We start from the raw sequence: 22376 nt of genomic DNA, 5'->3' as shown, positions 1-22376 counted from the left end.
GATGACCACAGCAGCTGCCATGTTCATAATATGGATACAGACCCAGAATAAGTAGTTCTCATATAGTTCCCCGCCCCCCCCCCCCCCCCCCACGAAGCTATGACAGATGCGCAGCTGGAGCAGTCTATGGCATGAATGGGAACAGGGGTCAGTTAAGAGCTGACAGGGAATTAGAATGTTTATTGATTAAGTACAATAGGTGGTCTTTTCATTCACTCAAAACAAGTTGTAATTTTGAATATGATTCCTTCCCACTCCCACTTCTTTTAGTCTCTGCTCATCTACCTGGGAAGTCTGAGCTTCTTCATGAAAAGTGGGTCCTTATGTGACCACCTCTGCCCCCATCCCCCAAATTGGACTCTTACTACAGAGAGAACCAGAAGTGGAGGGTGACACGGGAAAGTCAGCACGGAGAATGCTTGGCCAGGGAATGGCAGCGTGGTGGCAGAGGGCCGGGAAGGAGGGGGTTGGAGAACAGGAAGATGTTACACATGGCAAGAGGTGGTCCAAGCACCGGGGCCAGAAGCACACTGAGGCTGAGAACTGACCGCAGGCTGTCTTTCCCTTGTATGTATACACCTTTTAGGTAGAGGTCGGAGATAGAACACAGATCAATAACTGGTGTTTGCTGCTCTGCACAGTGAAAAGCGGTTTAGGTGTCAGAGAAGGAGAGACCAGATTCAAGCCCACAAGTAGACATGATGCTTATACTGCTTTATACCTGAGGGTAGTGGTCATCTTCTGGTGCTTTGCACACACAGTTCTTATATACATACATAATGAAGAGCCAAGATCAATGAGGTCTGGATGTGGGGCTGAATCTAAACTTATTGCTAAGAAAGAACGAACAGAAGGGACTTACTGGCATGACACAGCCACCTTGAATTTAGCAATGTAATTTCTTCGTAAGTAAGAACCATTTTAGTGTCTGATTTCACAGTATTACTTTGCAGCTAGTCATTGTCTGGTCTTATTTAAAAGTGGCATTAGATGTTAGCTAATAAGATCAGTGTAACCCTGTACTCCTCTCTACCTGCATCCTGTCTCTATTCTTTAGTCTCCATTTGACCCAAGTCATTGTAACATCTCATCATCCTCAGGTGACTGACAGTAATTTCTGGACTAGGCTTAAGGAGTATTGATAAAAATAGGAAAAAATTATAGTGTCTGCCCCAGCATTGTCTTTTTCTAGATCTTCACAGGAAGGACACAGAATTCTTTTTCCTTTCTGGGATGGGTTTGTTTATTAACCCAACCAAGATCACAGGGGATGTTTTTCATTGCTCCATCTGGCAGGCGTCCAACACTGAGTCATGGGTCCTTACTTTGGAAACTGTATCTCACTTGGATTAAGGAATAGTAAACTGCAATAGTTTTTAGAAAGAGGTACATCTAGCCACAAAGAACAGAATAATGTGTAAGAGCAGAGAGTCACACTGACTTTGTACTTAAAAAAAATCAGCCTGAATAGAAAAGTCATTTTTTTGTGCCATGACGCGACCTGTTCTTGTCATTGCTTAAGAGATGTGCAAACTTTGCCATTAAGCCCAGTTCCTTTGTGGCCAGGTATGAAGTCAGGATCTTACCAGCACCTGGAGTTAGGGAAAGAAAGAAAAAGGTAGCAGGTGGCCCTCCCGTGAGAGGTACACTCATCCTTTAAAATGACACACGCAGAGAAGGAAATGGCAACCCACTCCAGTATTCTTGCCTGCAGAATCCCAGGGATGGAGGAGCCTGTTGGGTGCCATCTATGGGGTCGCACAGAGTCGGAAACGACTGATGCGACTTAGCAGCAGCAGCATGTTAATGTCTATAGCTGGGTTAAAATCATACTTTTAAAACTACTGTTACAAGAGTAAGACTGCCTCTGTCACTGATGGGGCCTATGACTAGTTAATAAATCAGGAGATGAAACAAAAAATAAAATAAAATAACACACGCTTCTTAAGACCGCCCATGTCACCCTGGCTCATCTAACAGTGTCTGAACTTGCCCCATTGATCTCACGCCTTTTGAGAAGGAAATGCACAGGAATCCTTGCTTAATACAAGCTCTTCCTCCAGACTGCAAAATGAAAGATGAGATGCACACTGATCTGAAATCTAACTTTCCACTTATTTATTATGTGAGTCTCAGAATTACACTTTTAGAACTAGAGTTTGAAGGGAACAGCTACCTACTCCAGTGTTCTGGCCTGGAGAATTCCATGGACTGAAGAGTCTATGGGGTTGCAAAGAGTCAGACATGACTTGAGTGATTTTCACTTCACTTTGAGTGGATCAGTTCAGTTCAGTTCAATTCAGTCGCTCAGTTGTGACTAACTCTTTGCAACCCCATGGACTGCAGCACGCCAGGCCTCCCTGTCCATCACCAACTCCTGGAGTTTACTCAAACTCATGTCCATTGAGTCACTGATGCCATCCAACCATCACATCCTCTGTCGTCCCCTTCTCCTCCTACCTTCAATCTTTCCCAGCATCAGGGTCTTTTCCAATGAGTCAGCTCTTTGCATTAGGAGGCCAAAGTATTGGAGTTTCAGCTTCAACATAGTCTTTCCAATGAATATTCAGGACTGATTTCCTTTAGGATGGACTGCTTATATCCTTGCAGTCCAAGGGACTATCAATAGTCTTCTCCAACACCACAGTTCAAAAGCATCAATTCTTTGGCGCTCAGCTTTCTTTATAGTCCAACTCTCACATCCATACATGACTACTGGAAAAACCATAGCCTTGACTATGGATGGACCTTTCTTGGCAAAGTAACATCTCTGCTTTTTAATATGCTGTCTAGGTTGGTCATAACTTCTCTCCCAAGGAGTAAGCGTCTTTTAATTTCATGGCTGCAGTCACCATGTGCTGTGATTTTGGAGCCCAAGAAAATAAGGTCTGCCACTGTTTCCACTGTTTCTCCACCTGTTTGCCATGAAGTGATGGGGCTGGGTGCCATGATCTATTTTCTGAATGTTGAGCTTTAAGCCAACTTATTCACTCTCCTCTTCCACTTTCATCAAGAGGCTCTTAAGTTCTTCTTCACTTTCTAACATAAGGGTGGTGTCATTTGCATATCTGAGGTTACTGATATTTCTCCCGGCAATATTGATTCCAGCTTGTGCTTCATCCAGCCCAGTGTATCTCATGATGTACTCTGCACATGAGTTAAATAAGCACAGTGATAATATACAACCTTGACTTACTCCTTTTCCTGTTTGGAACCAGTCTGTTGTTCCATGTCCAGTTCTAACTGTTGCTTCTTAACCTGAATACAGATTTCTCAAGAGGCAGGTCAGGTGGTCTGGTATTCCCCTCTCTTTCAGAATCTTCCACAGTTTGTTGTGATCCACACAGTCAAAGGCTTTGACATAGTCAATAAAACAGAAGTAGATGTTTTTCTGGAACTCTCTTGCTTTTTTGATGATGCAATGGATGTTAGTAATTTGATCTCTGGTTCCTCTGCCTTTTCTAAATGCAACTTGAACATCTGAAAGTTCACAGTTCCTGTACTGTTGAAGCCTGGCTTGGAGAATTTTGAGCATTACTTTACTAGCATGTGAGATGAGTGCAATTGTGTGGTAATTTGAGCATTCTTTGGCATTGCCTTTCTTAGGGATTGGAGTAAAAACTGACCTTTTCCAGTCCTGTGGCCACTGCTGAGTTTTCCAAATTTGCTGGCATATTGAGTGCAGCACATTCACAGCATCAACTTTTAGGATTTGAAATAGCTCAACTGGAATTCCATCACCTCCACTAGCTTTGTAGTGATGCTTCCTAAGGCCCACTTGACTTCTCATTCCAGGATGTCTGGCTCTAGATGAGTGATCATACCATCGTGATTATCTTGGTCGTGAAGATCTTTTTTGTCCAGCTCTTCTGTGTATTCTTGCCACCTCTTCTTAATATCTTCTGCTTCTGTTAGATCCATACCATTTCTGTCGTTTATCAAGCCCATCTTTGCATATGTTTCCTTGGTATCTCTAATTTTCTTGAAGAGATCTCTAGGCTTTCCCATTCTGTTGTTTTCCTCTATTTCTTTGCACTGATCACTGAGGAAGGCTTTCTTATCTCTCCTTGCTGTTCTTTGGAACTCTGCATTCAAATGGGTATATCTTTCCTTTTCTCCTTTGCTTTTTGCTTCTCTTCTTCTTTTCAGAACTATTTGTAAGGCCTCCCCAGATAGCCATTTTGCCTTTTCACATTTCTTTTTCTTGGGGATGGTCTTGCTCCCTGTCTCCTCTACAATGTCAAGAACCTCTGTCCATAGTTCTTCAGATACTCTGTCTATCAGATTTAGTCCCTTAAATCTATTTCTCACTTCCACTGTATAATTATTAGGGATTTGATTTAGGTCATACTTGAATGGTCTAGTGGTTTCCCTACTTTCTTCAATTTAAGTCTGAATTTAGCAATAAGGAGTTCATGGTCTGAGCCACAGTCAGCTCCTGGTCTTGTTTTTGCTGACTGTATAGAGCTTCTCCATCTTTGGCTGCAAAGAATATATCAGTCTGATTTTGGTGTTGACCGTCTGGTGATGTCCATGTGTAGAGTCGTCTCTTGTGTTGTTGGAAGAGGGTGTTTGTTATGACCAGTGTGTTCTTTTGGCAGAACTCTATTAGCCTTTGCCCTGCTTCATTCTGTACTACAAGGCCAAATTTGCCTGTTACTCCTGATTCTTGACTTCCTACTTTTGCATTCCAGTCCCCTATAATGAAAAGAACATCTTTTTTGGGTGTTAGTTCTAGAAGGTCTTGTAGGTATTCATAGAACTGTTCAGCTTCAGCTTCTTTAGCATTACTGGTCTAGGCACAGACTAGGATTACCCTGATATTGAATGGTTTGTCTTGGAAACGAACAGAGATATTTGTGCCATTTTTGAGATTGCATCCCAGTCTGCATTTCAGAATCTTTTGTTGACTATGATGGCTACTTCATTTCTTCTGAGGGATTCTTGCCCACATTTGTAGATATAATGGTCATCTGAGTTAAATTCATCCATTCCAGTCCATTTTAATTTGCTGATTCCTAAAATGTTGACATTCACTCTTGCCATCTCCTGTTTGACCACTTCCAATTTGCCTTGATTCATGGACCTGACATTCCAGGTTCCTATGCAGTGTTGCTCTTTATAGTATCGGACCTTGCTTCCATCACCAGTCACATCCACAACTGGGTTTTGTTTTTGCTTTGGCTCCATCTCTTCATTCTTTCTGGAGTTATTTCTCCACTGATCTCCAGTAGCATATTGGGCACCTACCAACCTGGGGAGTTCATCTTTCAGTGCCCTATCTTTTTGCCTTTTCATACTGTTCACGGTGTTCTTAAGGCAAGAACACTTAAGTGGTTTGCCATTCCCTTCTTCAGTGGACCACATTTTGTCAGAACTCTCCACCATGACCCATCCACCTTGGGTAGCGCTCCATGGCATGACTCATAGTTTCGTTGAGTTAGGCAAGGCTGTGGTCCATGTGATTAGGTTGGTTAGTTTTCTGTGATTGTGATTTTCAGTCTGTCTTCCCTTTGATGGAGAAGGATAGAGGCTTATGGAAGCGTCTTGGATCAGTGTCCTCATATTATCATATTCTTCTTCCTTCGTACTCCAGTTTCTCTGCTTTTTGAGAATGAAAATATTGAGAGGTTGAGGGAAAACCGTGATCAAACAGAGTCATTTGGATCCTTCATGATGAAAATGTACTGTCTAAACATTAGGGGAGGTGGACATCCTATTATAAGGTTTTGAATGGATGGAAAAGATTTTCTTTTTAAAATTACCTGGGTATTTATGCCCCTTATTTGAATCTTCAAAGCATAAAATGGGCTGTGTCTTACCTGTTTTTATTTGTCTCTGAAGGGGTTAATAATAATCCCCTGTGGAATTTCTGGAAAGATGAAAAGAAGTAACATATTCATAAAACATTTACAGCAGTGATGAACATAAAATAGGAGCTCAATAAATGGCAGTCCCTCTTTTTTTTTTTTTTTTTATCAGATGGATACGACTGTCTGTATTCTTCCTGCTATAGGATTAGAATTAGGCCGGGAGCATACTGGAGGAAGAGGGAGAGCTTGGAGCATTTAGGGCTTCAGTTTAAAACAGCAACAACAAAGCAATGAGGGTTGACATTGCATTGTCACCCACTGATGAGTTTATGTTGCTTGTCACTTGGATGACAATTGGTAGTCTATAATCAATTTCAAGGACCGTAAAAATCTAACCCAACCAACCCATTTCCTACAACTCAGTTGCCTGTGACTTTAGTAAAGCCAGCTGCTGTCAGTCCCCAGCATTCTGTCCCGCTAGGCGTATCCTGTGGCCTGGGATAGCCCACTTCCGCTTCCGCCCTTCTCTTCCTGCCTTTACTCACACACCCTCCATTCAGCATCTACCAGATCTACAGTCCAGTGCGCTACCCTCTTCCTCTGTGCTCCTGTGATAGCACAGAGGAAGGCATTTGTAATAGCACAAAGGCATTTGTAATGCCTTTCACACATCTTCTCTCCTGGTGGTGCAGTGGAGAAGTACCTGGGCTTTGCAACCTGACCTTGTGGGTTCTAATCCACATTCCACCACTAATTAAATGTGTGAGTTTTGAATAGTAACTCTGAATCTGTTTTTTCATCTATAAACTGGAAACAATAGTACCTGCTTCATAGGGCTGAGGATTAAGTGAGACATTCAAGCACAGTGTGTAGGACATGCAAAGCAGTCAATCTTTGTAAACCAGCAAGAGGAGTACAGGATTTGTGTCCTTGTTTTTATCTTGGCCTTATCTGCATTACTAGAGACTAAATGCCTCAAAGGCAGTAGTTGGCTTTCCTCCTGACATAGGCCCTTGCCCAGCGTTCCACTGTCTCACCACTCAGAGTAGGGTGCAGGTCGCCTGGGGGCTTGTTGTTCATGCAGAATCTCAGGGCCTGTGCCAGACCTATGGAATCAGCATCTGCATTTTCACAAGGTTCCATGAAATTTGAGAAACACCACACTTGATAAAATGTATCCCTTGAAATTTGAGAAACACTGCACTCATTCCTTGAATTCACTTGCTGAAGCTGATATTTTAATTATGCTAGTAATAGAAAAACAGTCATTGAATGCTCTATGATCAATACTGCCGTTACATCGCTGGCATTTATTTATTAGGATCCTTTAGATCAGTGGTTCTCAAAGTGTGTTCCCCAGACCAGCAGCATCAGATTCACTTGGGAACTTGTCAGAAATGCAAGTTTTCAGGTGATTCGAGAGCATCCCCCAGGTTAGACCCACCACTTTAGAACATTGGGAAGCAACCAGAAGTACCATGCTAATAATGAGCATCCCCTTCTTCCTGCCTTGTTGTTTGATTTCTTCTCTTCCATCTCTTTCAAGAAGCAAGCCAGTTAAATGTTATATCGTTTCCTTTCTGTGTTTGCTGGATACTTGCTGGTGCACATACACGTCTTAATGTCTACCTGGCAGACTGACATATGTCAAATACCTTTTCCAGTGTACGGAATACACAACCTATATGGCTTATCTGCACTCCCTGTATTGTGTTTTGTTTTGTTAATTTTATTCATTTTTTGAATAGGTGATAGATGTACGTGGTATAAAATTCCCAAGGTACAAGAGTTTACCGTGAAAAGTAAGTCTCCCTGCTTCTTACTCCAGTAATAGAGTTCCTTTCTCCAAGGGCAATCACTGAGCTTTCATCACAGACATTTATTGAGCACCTACTATGTGCCAGGCATTGTTCTTGGGCACTGATATTGAACGAAACAGAGGAAAACCCCTGCCTTCACAGAGCTGACATTTCATTTACCGATTTCTCGTTGTATTTGTTCAATAGCACAGAATTTGGCAGTAGTTAAAAGCAGGACTCTGGAGTCAAACCAACTGATTTTAAATCCAATATTCCCCATGTTCTAAGTGATCTCAAGCTATTTATTCTACCACTGTGACCTGGGTTTTCTTTATCCTGAAATGGAGATAGCAATTCTATTCTCTACGGTTGTGGTGAGAATTATACTTGTAAAGCACCAAACAGTGCCTAGAACAGAGTAAATGCTCAATAAATACAGGTGTTGATTATAATGATGTGATCTCATTCTACTGTTCTATAATGTAAACTAGAAATGGCTAGAGGATTTATTTTCTAGTAGTATCCATTTCCTCTCTTTGCTATCTGATGATCAAAAAAAATCACCTTTTTTCAGAACAAGCACAATAAATTTGCTCTCTCAATTCTGATCATTAACAGATTGATGATAAGACTGACTTCTATGAAGTAATCAACCTCTTTTTAAAAATCACTAGAGCATAGAGACTGTCTTCCTCTTCTTTTTAATCCAGCTTTAAAAAAAAAAATCCCATGTAATTTGGAGGTTTGTCTACTATTATTTCATTTGGAGGTATTTTGTACCATTATTTTCAGCTTTTTAATGTTATAAAGTACATTCCTTGGGAAGAGTCTGCATTTCACATCAGAGGGATTAAACACTTATAAGCAAAGTTTCTGACAATACAATTTGATATAGTTACCGTAAGGAACATTTTTTGTGATTCTAGTCCCCAACCAGATAGGAAAACAACTTTAACCCCTGGAAAAGTAACAAAAGTATTCCTCAATGACAGTCTTAAGAGAATTATACTTGGAAAAGATTAAGATGTAAAGATTAGAAGGGACAAAAAGGGGGAAAAGATTAGAAGGAACAAAAAGGGGGGAAGAGAGAAGAAAAGAACTCCTAGGGCTTGAAAACATTTACATATTAAGCCAAGGACTGTTTCATTTATTTAGCATAAAAAAGTATTAGTGGGCATAATGAAAGATTGCAAGGAAGTTGTGTTAAGTTTATTCCCCCATGTACTGATCCTGGACCAATGAGCTGAATTCTGAAAGGGAATGTGACCGACCACAGTCGTGATAACCATTTAATATATTCTTTTTCCCCTTTGTCCCTGATTATATTTTGTATCATTTCCTGGCAGACTGGGTGTATGGATCTTTGAAAGGTTGACTGTAGTATAGGAAGCCTCTTCTCTTCACCTTGTCATGGAAGAAGGACTAGGAGGAGGGGTACCTGGGGAATGGAACTGAAATGCCTCTGAGGTAGATTTGGGGTGTTTTGTATTCTCCTTTAAACATTTTCCTGCCTCTGATATTTTATTGTCAAAAATGGATTAACACAGGAACATCAGGGCTTGTAATTTTGAAAGGCATAAAGTCCCTTCTGGGATTCCCAGGTGGCTTAGTGGTAAAGAATCCCCCTGCCAGTGCAGGAGATGCCAGAGACATGGGCTGGAAGATCCCTTGGAGGAGGAAGTGGCAACCCCCTCCAGTATTCTTGCCTGGGAGATCCCACGGACAGAGGAACATGGCGGGCTACTGTTCAAGGGGTCTCAAAGAGTCAGACACAACTGAGCGCGCGCGCAAAAAGTCCCTTCCAAACAGGCGAGGCTTCCTTGGGTGGCGCTTGCCCATGTGCTCTTCTCAAACTTTGTCTGTACTAATCACATACCCCACTGCGGAGCTCGCTCTGACCAGCGGTGCGTTAGGCAACCGGCGTGTGACCGCTTTGCCTTACTCCTGCAACTTGTCATTTCTCATCCGCCTCTGTTCCCACTACTTATTACCTTAAACTCAGTGGTTTAATTTAGTATCATCATCTCTCATGGTTGTGTGAGTTAACGAGGCTCAGCTGGGTTCTTAAGATCTTTCAGAAGTTTGCAGTGAGATAGCAGCTGAGGGTAACTTGATGGGATGTTCCATGTGGCAGCATCATTCAAGGGTCTGTCACCTCAACTGGGATGGCCGGGACAGCTGAGAACTGACTGGCATCTCTCTCCATAGGGCTACCTTGACTTTCTTTACACCTTTACAAGAGGTGGCCTCTTGGTACTCAAATTTCTTGCCTTGGGATTGACTCCTCCCCTTTGGAACAAGCGCTCCAAAGAGACTCAGGCAGAAACTGCAAGGTGTCTCTGAACTCAAAGTTCAGAGTCATGTAAAATCACTTCCTCTGCATTTTACTGTTCAAAAATCAAACCAGCTCAAATGTCAACAAGTGCAGTATACAAGGCATGGATACCAGAAACTTGGTTCACTGCATGGGGTAGAGAGGGCATCTTTAGACACGAGCTACCACACCCTCTTTGCCAGAAAATAGTCAGACTTACCTTCAACACAACGGTTGTGCCATTGCACCAGATGCTTCTAGGAAACATAAGCCCACACAAGTACTTGGTGGTGGTGGCTTAGTCACTAAGTCATGTCTGACTCTTGCAACCCCATGGACTGTAGCCTGCCAGGCTCCTCTTTTCATGAGATTCTCCAGACAAGAATACTGGAGTGGATTGCCATTTCCTTCTCCAGGGGAACTTCCAAACCCAGGAATCAAATCTGGGTCTTCTGCATTGCAAGCAAATTCTTTACTGACTGAGCTATGAGGGAAGCCCTGCACAAGGACTTAGTAAGCTAAAATGTATGGGGTTTGGTAATGTTTATTCTAACTAAATATATCTGATATTGTATGAGTATTGTTTGTTCATAGAATTGCTTTTGTTGGCTTATATGCATTCGTACCTGTTGGTCAGAAGCTGCTACTAATAAAAATATTTTTGGATTAGAGTAGTTAACCAGACACTCAACACAGTTCATCTATTCCTTTCTAACCTTCGGTATAGTCGTGTATTTTACTATACAATAATTATGGAATATTTTGTTTATTAAAATGAGAGTTGTATTAATGTTATTCATCCATTCATTCAATCAACAGGTATTTGTTGAGTACCTGTGATGAACCAGGCTCTGTGTCAGGCAGTGCAAAGCTGGGATACTTGGTGCTATGTTGGGATTTTGCCCTGACTAGTATCAGCCTTAGCATTTTAAATGTTAATTATATGAGTTCATGCGTTCGTATGTTTGGGCACTAAAGAAAGCAGATGTTACTGAACAATAGTAACAGTTAGTGCTGACTACACCTTTCTTTGTGCGTTATTTCACTGAATCCTCCCAAGAGGTCTTAGGACAGAGGCAGCATTGATATCCAAGGTTCAGTAGAGGTTGAAATTTTGACTCAAGAGTCAACAGTATTCCTATTACACTAAACTGCATTAAAATAACACCTTTATTTCTAAATTCCGTGCCTTTTAAGAAATATTTTCACCATTCGAAAATGGTGACTGCATAACTACTTAATTACGGTTACTTGATATTCATAAGACCACTTTAGTCATTGGCCAAATGTACTGACAGCTCCCATCCCCATCCCAACACTGGGCTTCTTTAGGCTTCATACTGAGCATTTCTGAGGCCTAAGAAGGAGATGTAAAAAAGGATAGAAACTTACTGAAATTTTACTGTATCCCAGTCACCAAGCTTGGCATGCCAAAAGAGTACAAAGCTGCCGTGGCATGTAGATGGGGAAAAAAGCAAAATCATCAAGCTCTTTAATAAAAGCAATCATGAATTCCAAAAATATTGATGGAGCACTTACAATACGGCAAGCCCGGGACAACGGGTGTTCTTACTCTCCCACGGGAGAAACCAAGCAGACGTTGTTCCTGCCAACACACTCTGATATGGGAAACCCACATGAGAGACACTCCAGAGGGTGAGTGGAGGATGAGAAGAGTTCTGCTGCTGCTGCTAAGTCGCTTCAGTCGTGTCCAACTCTGTGCGACCCCATAGACGGCAGCCCAGAATCAAAGGCTGGAGAAATTACTCAGGTGAAGAAGGCGGGGTGAAGGTTCCATCAAAGGAAGACACCCTAGGTAGTGGCTCAAAGTCTAAAGACGTCCAGAAATTCTAGGGACTGAAAGAATTCTGTGTAACAGAAGGGCAGGATGAGTGTGGAGGGGTGGCCAGAGAGAAGTTGGTCAAGAAGTCACGAAGAAGGAAACTTTTCTTGCAGTCCTTGTTAGGAAGCTTGAATGAGTGACCACCGTTGAATCAGACTTTGCTGAGTAGTTTGGGGGTGGGGGCTGTTTGTTTGTTTCGTTTTCTGGCCGTACCGTGTGGCATGTGAGATCTGAGTTTCCTCACCAGGGATCGAAATTGTGCCCTCTGCCTTGGAAGCACAGTCTTAACCACTTGACTGTCAGGGAGGTCCTAGTATGTTGGATTTTAAGTGCATCTGTGGCAAACAGGTTAAAGTTCAGACATTTTCTCCATTTTAACCATGACTTCCTCTTCCATTCTTCAGAGTTGGAAATGATTCTTTTTATTATGTTTATATTACTATTGGGGAGGGAGATATTTTTCAATATGTATCAGGCATTATAAATGGCTTCCCTTCTCATTCTGGGTATTTACAATGTTGATTACAGCCGGGAGGATCGAATTCAAACGCCAGGTGTCATATCGTCTGAATATTAGATGAGTCATTATTTATGCATTGATCCAGGAACAGCAAATCTGTTCCCCACCTCATCAGTTCTACAGATTCATGCTTCTGCATATTTAGGTAACCGTGCAAGAGATAGATGCAAAATATGAAAAGATGCTGCACACCTACTTCCTCCAAGACAATGTCGAAACCTTTTTGCCCTTTCTAGCCTGATTGTTCAGCTGTTCTGAGAGAAAGCAATTGAAATTGCCTCTCCCGAGTGCCCAGATGGCAGATGCAGAAGTCCCACTAGTTTTTCCCTCCACTGCCAACAGAAACAGGGTGGAGCAGCTGGGAAGGGAGGCCAGGAGGCCCAGAGAGAGGAGAACAGTGGAACAATGCAGTGACAGAGGCTCCTTCTCAGCTGCCTCTAGCCCCTTGCAGCCAAGACCTCCCCAGCCAACCCAAGCTCCCTCCGCCTCTCGCCTTCTCCAGGGACTCCTCAGGGAAGGAGGACCAGTTAGTGACTTTGATCCCATCAGAGAGATGAAAGAGTTGGTGCAGGAGATAAAACAGAGCCTCCACTCCATTTCCCCTGCTTGTCTCACTTCTCCTTTCCTCCCACTCGAGAGAGAAACAGCAGTGATGAGTGCTTTCTCCAGCACTGCTTGGAGAGCTCTTGCTGCTTCTCTCTGCCCCACAGTTTCCCAACCTCAACCCGAGGGCAGGCCCTCCCTCCCCCTCTCTCTCTCTCTTTTTTTCCCCTCCTTCCACCTGACAGGGACCATAAATAACCCAGGCTCCTGGTGTTTCCAGCTGAGAACAAAAAGTTATAAAGTTTGCCTGGAGCTCTCTGCCACTCCCTGCCGGGACCACTTCTTTGTTTTCTTCTCCTGTTTTTCCTCTCTACCTGCTTTGGCCGTTTCTCTCTTCAGGTTGGAGAAGAGTCGCCTCCCCATTAAGTGCAGTGGCTCGCTTGCTGGCTCTCCCTAGATTTCAGGCTGTCTCGGCTACCCGGATTAGGCACCGGGCACTGGTATCAAATTACCGAAAGTCTACACTGGAGCAGTCCTCATATTTACATACAAATAAGTCTGGGGCTCGCATTTATGTCACCATTCGGTTCTGCTAGAGGCTTGCCAGAGGAGTTGTTAATCCAATCAGAAGGAGTTTTAAAAGGATGTCTTCGGAGTGATCAAAAAGGATCTTGATCTCAATGAAATGTGGCCAGATTTGGGGGGATTTTTTTTTTTTTTTCATCTGAAAAGCTGAAAGTCTGTTAACACTGATGAATAGGAAAAGATGTGTAATTCTTCACTTGCCGGTGAGGAGACGAAGATGCTGAGAGGAACTCGGAGGTGGTGGTGAAGACCGTGGATCCAACCCAGGGATTGGTTTTTTGGGGGCTGATCTGGAGGTAGATTCTAAATCACTGTCTCAGGAATTCCTGGAAACATCAGGAAAACATTTGAGCAGCCCAGCCTGGTGGAAATGGCTTTAACACAGAGTAAGATCTTTCTTTAAGTTGTACTTAGTGTGTGCTGTTTCTGTTTCCTCCACAGTAAGTGTGCGAATAGCCCAGCTGTAAAGTAACTTAAAATAATCTCTTGGTTCTGGGTAGCTGTAGAAAGCTGATCTGTTTAGTTTTTACACTTGCAAAAACGGTAGCTGATGATGTATTTTTAGACTTGATTGGTAGTTTAAAAGCTGAGCTCTTGTGGTTTCCTGAGTTTAAATGAATGGAAATTATAAACGATGCTGAATGAAGGATTGGAAAATAGAGCTGGAGTGGTGAAATCGCTTACCTTTGAGAAAACAGAAAACATAACACGCCTTTGAAATCCTGTTCAGCCAGCCAGGCTTGTATCCAGTAGAACGAGAGTCGAGTCATAAAAAGGAGAAAAGAGTTTGCCTATTTGTGGAAGGAACTTTTCCACAGCCCATGCTACATTTTGTAAAGGATGGGAAATGTCCCAGAGGGCAAAAGGCATCTGGAAAACCTGCCCGGTCACTCCTGGAATGTGTTTTTTTTTTTCCGCGTGAGATCATGTTATGCCTGTGTAGCTAGCAAAAATATTCTATGCACTTACTCTGTATAGATGGTTCGAGAACAATTTGCTTCTTTCCAGCTGTTGAAGCCCCGATTTGATCTCTGTTGAGGGTAGAGCCACTTTCTGAGCCGGGTTCAAGCACCCGGGCAGCTGTCCTGAGCTGTTCATTTGATAGATTTCGAAACAGTTCAATGTGGATGTGTTTCAAGGTTCCCCAGTTGAGCAGTTCTAATTCAAATTAAATCACTTGCCAGTTATTTACATAACCCCAAACTGAAATCCTGGTTGTGAGAAAACCATTTAAAATAAAGTTGGTTCTCTTCCCACATAAAATTTCCAGAACAGGGATGAAGAGATGCCTCTTATTTTGCAATCCAGGTCCATTCAAACAAACTGCCCTCATCATGGTCGGGCCAGGAAAACTCGAGCTGACACAAGACATGAACCTTTCTAGTCGGCTAGGGCTTGAGGCGGGGACAAGGAGATATGGAAATGTTTAAAAATTGGTACCTAGTGCCAGGAGCTCTTTCTGCTGCTTAAATCCACTCTTGAACTGATGAACTAACCTCTACCTATACTTTCTCTTTCTAAAGGGCAGTTACAAATATTATCCAGGGGATGGGGGGAAATAAACATGAGAAAATGGATGGTTAGCTAATGACCGGAGGAGCAGTTTTCTCCCCAAACAGACACATTTTCAGAAAGGAAGCTTCTGATTCGGGCTTGCTTTGTACATCCGCAGGTGAAGATGCAATGACAGGCGACACGGACAAGTATCTTGGGCCACAAGACCTTAAGGAACTGGGCGATGATTCTCTGCCTGCAGAGGGCTACATGGGCTTTAGTCTGGGGGCCCGTTCTGCCAGGTATTTCACTGTTGCTCTTTACTCACAGTTAATTTAAAACAACCATGATGTCATAAACTGAAACCATTTTCATTTTTCACATTATCCCCAAAAGTGCCCTCGGGGTAAGGATGTGAATTTGGTGAAACGTACACATGCTCTGCTATTTTCTTTTGTGGTTTTCAGTCTTTAATTTTATGTGAGTGAACGTGTTAATTGTTTGTTCTGTTTTTCCCTACCTGGCAGTCATGCTTCAAGCATAATGTAGCAAAAGAGTGCACTGACAGAGTGAGGAAAACCAATCTGGGTCACATGTTTTAAAAATAAGTTTTGTTCCATAGTGAAAGAAAAATCCCATTTTCCCATAAGTAAGAAATATTTGTGTTGATTGTTCACTATACTCTTTTCATGACTGAAGGAACAATTTATGATTGTGACTTTTCTTAAAAGAGTGGATTCTTGGGAAAAAATACATATTGCTTATTGGAATTGTCTAGCAACTGTGTGAGCATCTCTTCGAAAGCTCTGCCGTTTGTTTACAAGGGACATGTTAAAGGTGAAACGGTGACTTGATCAAAAGTCAGAGGCAGGAATGGTGGCAAATTCAGGGCTGAAAACTGAAGCATAAAGCTTTAGTACATGGAAAACCTTGGCTCCAGCCTGACCTGGTTGAAAGGAACAGGACCTTGTCCAGAATTTGGAGACTTCTTTTCCCTGGTTGAATTAACAGCATGTGTGCTGACAGTCAAGTTATTTTTAAGCTAATAATTAAACCTTCTGAGTTAGAGCCCTGGGGACATTTTCCTATAGTTTAAAAGTTTGTTGTAAAAAGTTTCGTTGTCTGATAGTAAATGGCACTTCCCACAAAGTAAACCTGGGAGTTTATTCTCAGTGTCGTTGATACGGATAGTTTAGACTCAGAATTGATTTTTCTTTGAGTCAGTCTTTTTTTTTTTTTTTCTTAATAGAATTTGAAACCTCATGTAACTTAATCAACTTTTGACTTTATACATATATTTATAGAAGGCTTTAAAAGCTTATTGCAGCAGGTGTCATTAATGACAAGAGGAAAATGAGTTTCTAGAAACATGTCATATCTCAGTTAATCACAGATAACAACAAGTTACAGCTGAAAATATGCAGAATCTTAAAGGACCTTAAGGAAAACTTCTGTTTAGAGACTTAATAGCTTTAGTAATCCAATAACTAGCTGATTCGCTTTCTCAGATAATACATAGAAGCTACATTTCATGACTCAGTCATTTGCGTGTAGGGGATTGTAGCAGCTGACCTCCAGTGAGAGATGAAACCAGAATATTGTCTCTTATAAACTTTCCACAAGACAGTTGTGAGGCTTTCATACTTCTAGTCTGGATTGCACCATTCCTCTTTGTTGCTATTATATGTAACTCATTTTTTGACATTGGCAACTGATGTTATGCTCAGAGGCAAATTTAAAAAAATCTCTAAAGCTGATGTGTTTTTTAAAGTACTGTTAGAGTATTACCCAGTATAATATTCTGAGTGTAACATTTAAAAAGGAATACATTAAATGTGTAACTCATCCAACCATAACATTTTTTTTTTTCTTTTTTCCTGTCTGATTTTTTTTTTGCTTTCTACTTCTCCTGTTTTTTCTAAAAATACTTAAAAATAGTCCCAAGATCAGGTAAGAAGATATGACGCTTTGATGGTGTTTCTCCGCCTTTCCCAGCTCATTTTCTCGTCTTTGTTTTCTCGGCATTGTGCTGTGCTGTGCTATGCTGCCATGTGCTGCTGCTTTTTTTATTTCTCTGCTCAGCTTTAGAAAATCAGTTTTGCGATTTGAGAAAATAAGCAAGTAGCTAAATGTGTAATAAATAATGTTACTTATGCAAAGTTGACTGAATACATGAGGAATTTATTTCCCTTAGCATAAAAGTTGTGTAGTGCATGAAGTAACTGGAGAGATCGCCCTGGGTTTATAGGCAGAGTCTTGACTGGGAGGACTGTTTGTTTGCTGAGTGCTGTTATCTTTGAAGTGTGCTAGGCACATAAACTTCAGAATTCTGAGGCATGTGTTTTTCTAACACTTCCTCTGCTTAACACTTAGGGTATACCGATGGCTAAAAATAATATCGTTGACCTCAGTGAAAAACAGTGTAATGCTTTCCAGACCCTCATGCAAATAATCTATCATTTAAGTAGCTGAAAGCACTTCTATGTGTTAGGATTCACGCTGAAGCTTGATGCCTTTAACGGGCTCTCCATCTGCCTAATGTAAGTTGGTCAGGAGTAGGAATTGTCAAATGAAGACATCTTTAGATGTTTCCACTGATGGCTCCCAATTCTAGGCTCTGTTCTTTCATTCACACTCCTACAGTAGTTGAAAGAAAGATGATTTTTTTTTTTAATCAATACATCTTAGATATGTTTAAGGACTAAACTTAAAATTAATGTGTAAACATTAAAAAAAACTTTTAAGTATTTGTTCACATGTACAGTAAAACCATCTCATGTACCACCAATATTATTATCTACCATGGGAACCATAATTTAGAGAAATTAATATCTGTATTGATCAGTGCAGATTGAGTACATGTCCGTCACTCTGTTGGAAAAGAAAGTTCTGTTGGATAGTGTTGAGTTAGAAAGTAGAAAGACAATTCCTGCTTTTATGAAGCTTTTATTGCATCTGAGAGGAGACATGGGGTTAGAAACAGGAATAACAACAAAAGTTTGCAATAAAAACAGGGGGGAAAAAAGTGATGGGTCATGATTGGGCACTGGAGGCCCGACTATGTAAGAGGTCAGAGACACGTGGCTTACTAAGTAAGCTCTATGCAAGGATAATGCTCACTTTCTTTTTTTCCTTTTATATCCAATTTCTAATATTGTGTCCTGCCCATAAGAGTCACTTAGTAAGTATCTGCTCAAAACACTTAATAATGACTCTGTAGAATGATGTCTGTCTTAGAGAAAGTAAGGCTCTCATCCTAGGAGCACATACCGAGTCATTTGTGTAGACACTTGGAATAAAGCCTATCATTCAGGGGCCTCTGTATCTTGATATAAAGATATCCGCTTTGGGATAGTCTGTAGTGCATCCAAAATATATCCATATATGCCTTCAGTATTCTGTGCTTGCACAAAATATTGTGCAAGCACAGAATCATTTCTTAGGTATGTCTCCTTTGCTCTTTTCTCTGACAAGCACAGACAAAGCAGGGCTGAGGCCAAAGTCTGACCAGTGTTGCCGGTAAAGATTCAAGCAGCCATGTTTGGATCAGACACTTTACTACTCCCTAGGCGGGGCCGACTTGCCGTGGTCCTTGTCCTCCACACCAGGAAAGATGACACTGAAACCAAAGGGGCTGTATGTCTACCACATTAGCTGTGAGCTTCCCCATTGCTGAGGAGCCCATTCCAGAAGGCCGGCTCAGCACTCTCGTATTCTGCAGCTGTCTTCCAAGGATGATGAGACAGAAAGCCTCAGACCGCTTTCAAAACAGGAGCCAATGAGAAGCCACCTCATGACCACCTACCTGGTAGGGAGGCAAGGGGCCTTGAAGCAGCTTCTCACAAGACTCCATGCTCTGTGTTCCTGAAGGATCACCAGGGTTCTGTCAGTGCTTATATGAGCTGCCACCCCAGTCTGCCTGGATATTATGTAGATATATGTAGATACGTGGATATATGTAGAGTTACTAGGATCCCTTACTCTATTGATTTCTTTTTTTTTTTAATCAAAATATAACTGACAAATAAACATTATATTAATTTCAGGTACATAACATAGTGGTTCCACATTTGTATATATTGCAAAACAAGCACCATAACAGGTCTAGTTAACACCCATCACCACACATAGTTACACTTGTTCTTTTTAGGCTAACAGATTTTAAGGTCTCACTTAGCAACTTGCAAATATGTGAAACAGTATTATAAACTATAGTCAGCATGCTGTACAGTAAGTCCTCAGGTCTTACTCATTTTATAACTGGAAGTTTATACCTTTGGACCACCCTCACCCATTTTTCCCATCCCCCAAGCCTTCTTGGTATGAGTTTAGAGGTCAAGGTGGTGAGTGGCACTTTAGGACATCAGGGGTCCTGCACTCTGGGAAGTTCAGAGACTGCATAGAATATTGAGAAGGACTAGGAAGGAGAAGAGCAGAAGAAGCAAAGCTAAAAAGAGTTCAGTAAGAAAAGGCAAGATAATTGTGTATGGAATTTGAATTTTTCACAGCCAGAAAGATGGCAAAAAAGATCATGTCGGGATAACACTTCTTGTTTCTTCATGTTTTCCATGAGAAGCAATTGCAAACCAGAGCTCTCAGTAGGTTAAACCTGCGTCTAGTTCCCAAATTCTGATTAACAGATGCATTTATAGCAACGTAATTCCATTAAATAGTGTGAGACAGATGAATGCGGACCAGAAAGAGAGGAGACTCTCAAAGAAGATTTTAACAAAGAAAAAATCTCTCCAGCTATCAAATTACCTAGAGTCATCTGGTTCTTCTGAATTGTCGTGTTGGTTCAACTCTCACATAGAAACATCCAAAGTCTTCCTATATTTCATCTTCTCACAGACTGAATACCAGACAGCCTAATTTTAAACAAAACCTGATCATGAGGTTATCTAAGCTTAAGAAATGTCCTCAAGTATAAGGAAGTTCATTTTTGACCATGTCTTTTCAAGAGCAATTTTGGTTGATATTTTGAGCCATCTTGCCTGTTCCGAAAGTTGCATGCATTAATGTTCTTTTACCCATCTCATCATCATCTCCCCCTCTTGAATGGTTAACTGTAACTACAACAGCCTCCGCTCCTTCAGCTCGGATAGGTCTTACACCTTGAACCGAAGTTCCTACGCCCGGGACAGCATGATGATTGAGGAGCTACTGGTGCCATCCAAAGAGCAGGTATGTGTTCTTTCTCAAACTTTCTTTCGTTGTTAAGCTTTCATTTTTTTATGATTGAATCACACTCTTTGTCGCATGACAGAAACTCTATTTCTGCAAGTTTGATTTTGCCTTTGTAAGTCTTCCTATACTGCCAGTTAAAGACAAAGTCAGGGATTTCCCTGGCGGTCCAGTGGTTGAGGCTCCACACTTCCACTGCAGGGGGCACAGGTTCAATCCCTGGTTGGGGAACCAGGATCACACGTGCCACAGTGTGTGGCCAAAAAAAAGAAAGAAAAAAAAATCAGTTGTACCATAAATCGAAATATCCTCCTCTTCTGCAGATCAGTCTCTCAGATCCCACAGAGAGGAATTTAAAGAAGTCCTAGGAAAGGCATGTATACCTATCTCATTTCTTAGTCAAGTCTTTCAGTTTTTTAAAAAAGGAGAGTTAATAATAGTGAAAGTGAAGTCGCTCAGTCGTGTCTGACTCTTTGCAACCCCATGGACTGTAGCCTACCAGGCTCTCCTGTCCCTGGAATTTTCCAGGCAATAGTATTGGAGTGGATTGCCATTTCCTTCTCCAGGGGATCTTCCCAACCCAGGGATTGAACCTGGGTCTCCTGCATTGTAGACAGACGCTTTACCGTCTGAGCCAATGATAACTGGTAGCTAAAGTTGCTGACATTATCCACACGAATGCTTGATTCTGCTCTACAGTGTATGGGTGTTGGATTTGCTGAAATTGTTTTTAGCAAGTCATAGATTAGATTGGTCATGTTTTTGGCCCATTAGCTCCAAAGCTGCCTGGGATGGGCTTTCTCAAGATGTGCTAGTATTTTGCTTTCTGCTAGAATCTTTGTTTGGTTAATTTGGTATTTATGCAATGTCTTCTTTCCAATAACTGTGGCTCAATAGATACTGGTTTATTGTAGGAAGTCCTAGTGACAGAATCTTGCTGCCTATGGGCTCAGGATGGATCATTAGTCTAGATACACATAATACCTGGTTTTAAATGTGCACTCAGGGGCTGGTAATGGATGAAACTGTTAGGACCATAAAACTAAGTTTGAAGGTGGCCTATAATAGTTAAACAATGACATGGTGAAATTATGCTGGACTTACTGATTCACTACATAATAAAGGTTAATTGGGACAGATGAATAAGTAATAGACATTTATCATCACCAAGTTAGGTAGCCACACATTGGCGGGGGGTGGTCCCACCTGTCTGGAGATGCCGACTTCCAGAAACACAGATGTACATGGCACTTCACAAGGACCACAGTACATATTTTTTAAAGCTTTTTTTTGAAGTTCTTTCTTTCTTTCTTTCTTTTTGGTTGTGCTGGGTCATCGTTGATGTGTGGGCTTCGATCTGGTTGCAGTGAGTGGGGGCTAATCTCTAGTTGCCATGCACAGGCTTCTCGTTACGGTGACTCCTCTTGTTGAGGACCATAGGCTCCAGGATGCGTGGGCTTCAGTAGTTGTGGTTCTTGGCTGCTCACAGCATGCTCCGGGATCTTCCTGGCTCAAGGATCAAACTCGTGTCTCCTGCATTGGCAGGCAGAATCTTTACCACTGAGCCAGCAGGGAAGCCCCCACAGTACATATTTTAACACTTTTATACTCTCTAGAACATTCTTATCAAGCAGGCCTTACAAAGATGACTACAATGGCTATTCAGTGTTCGGTCAAACAAAACACCGTTTGTAGAATGATTATAGGTGCATGCCATAATTTAAGTGGGTGTTAGCACCAAAGAAGGCACTTATCTCAAATAATGAAGCTAAGCTCTTAGGTGTAAAGTGTAGCCTAGGCTGTGGTTTTCTGAAGAACTTTATGCTTGGTTGGCTGTGGTCATTCTCCTAGTTGGGTGATTCTGATCTCTTTATGTTCCCAATTGAAATGAAATATTAGTGGATATATTGATAACACTTCTGAGTATAGAAATAGCTGAAATTCTCTACGCTCTAAGAGAACCCCACAGAACTTACAAAGTTTCAAGTGAAAGGAGAGTCCTTGAACACTTTGCTGTTGTATAACAAATATCCTAGTTCTATCATGGAATAGCAGATCCTCCACTGAACCTAATTACGGTTTATATTTCTGAATATATACTTGTTTAGGGGCAAGGGCCTGAAATGGAGGCCACCACCACCATCATCACCATGAGTTCACCATCATCACCACCACCACCACGACCCCATTACTGCCACCATTCCCTCCACCACCCCCATGACCCCATCCCCACCACTATCCCCTCCACCACCCCCATGACCCATCCCCACCACCAAAACCT

General features: G+C 41.8%; 1 protein-coding gene across 5 annotated transcripts in view; it reads left to right on the top strand.

Annotated features, from left to right (window-relative positions):
• Nucleotides 1–22376, top strand: part of ANK3 (ankyrin 3, node of Ranvier (ankyrin G)) — a 381124-nt gene that overhangs the window by 249123 nt on the left and 109625 nt on the right. For 2 of the 5 annotated variants that reach the window (XM_010839394.1, XM_010839396.1), the window contains exons 24-26: nucleotides 7562–7615; nucleotides 15090–15213; nucleotides 19993–20095. In XM_010839394.1, the coding sequence (XP_010837696.1) occupies nucleotides 7562–7615; nucleotides 15090–15213; nucleotides 19993–20095 (281 nt within the window). Of the gene's footprint in view, nucleotides 1–7561; nucleotides 7616–10394; nucleotides 13804–15089; nucleotides 15214–19992; nucleotides 20096–22376 lie in introns of those variants that run through there. The other 3 variants (XM_010839398.1, XM_010839395.1, XM_010839397.1) reach the window with 2 other exon arrangements.

The sequence above is a fragment of the Bison bison genome, unplaced genomic scaffold (assembly GCF_000754665.1).
Source record: "Bison bison bison isolate TAMUID 2011002044 unplaced genomic scaffold, Bison_UMD1.0 scf7180017864116, whole genome shotgun sequence".
Taxonomy (NCBI): Eukaryota; Metazoa; Chordata; class Mammalia; order Artiodactyla; family Bovidae; genus Bison; species Bison bison.
Note: the sequence above shows the minus strand (reverse complement) of the source record. Positions and strands in the feature narration are given on the sequence as shown.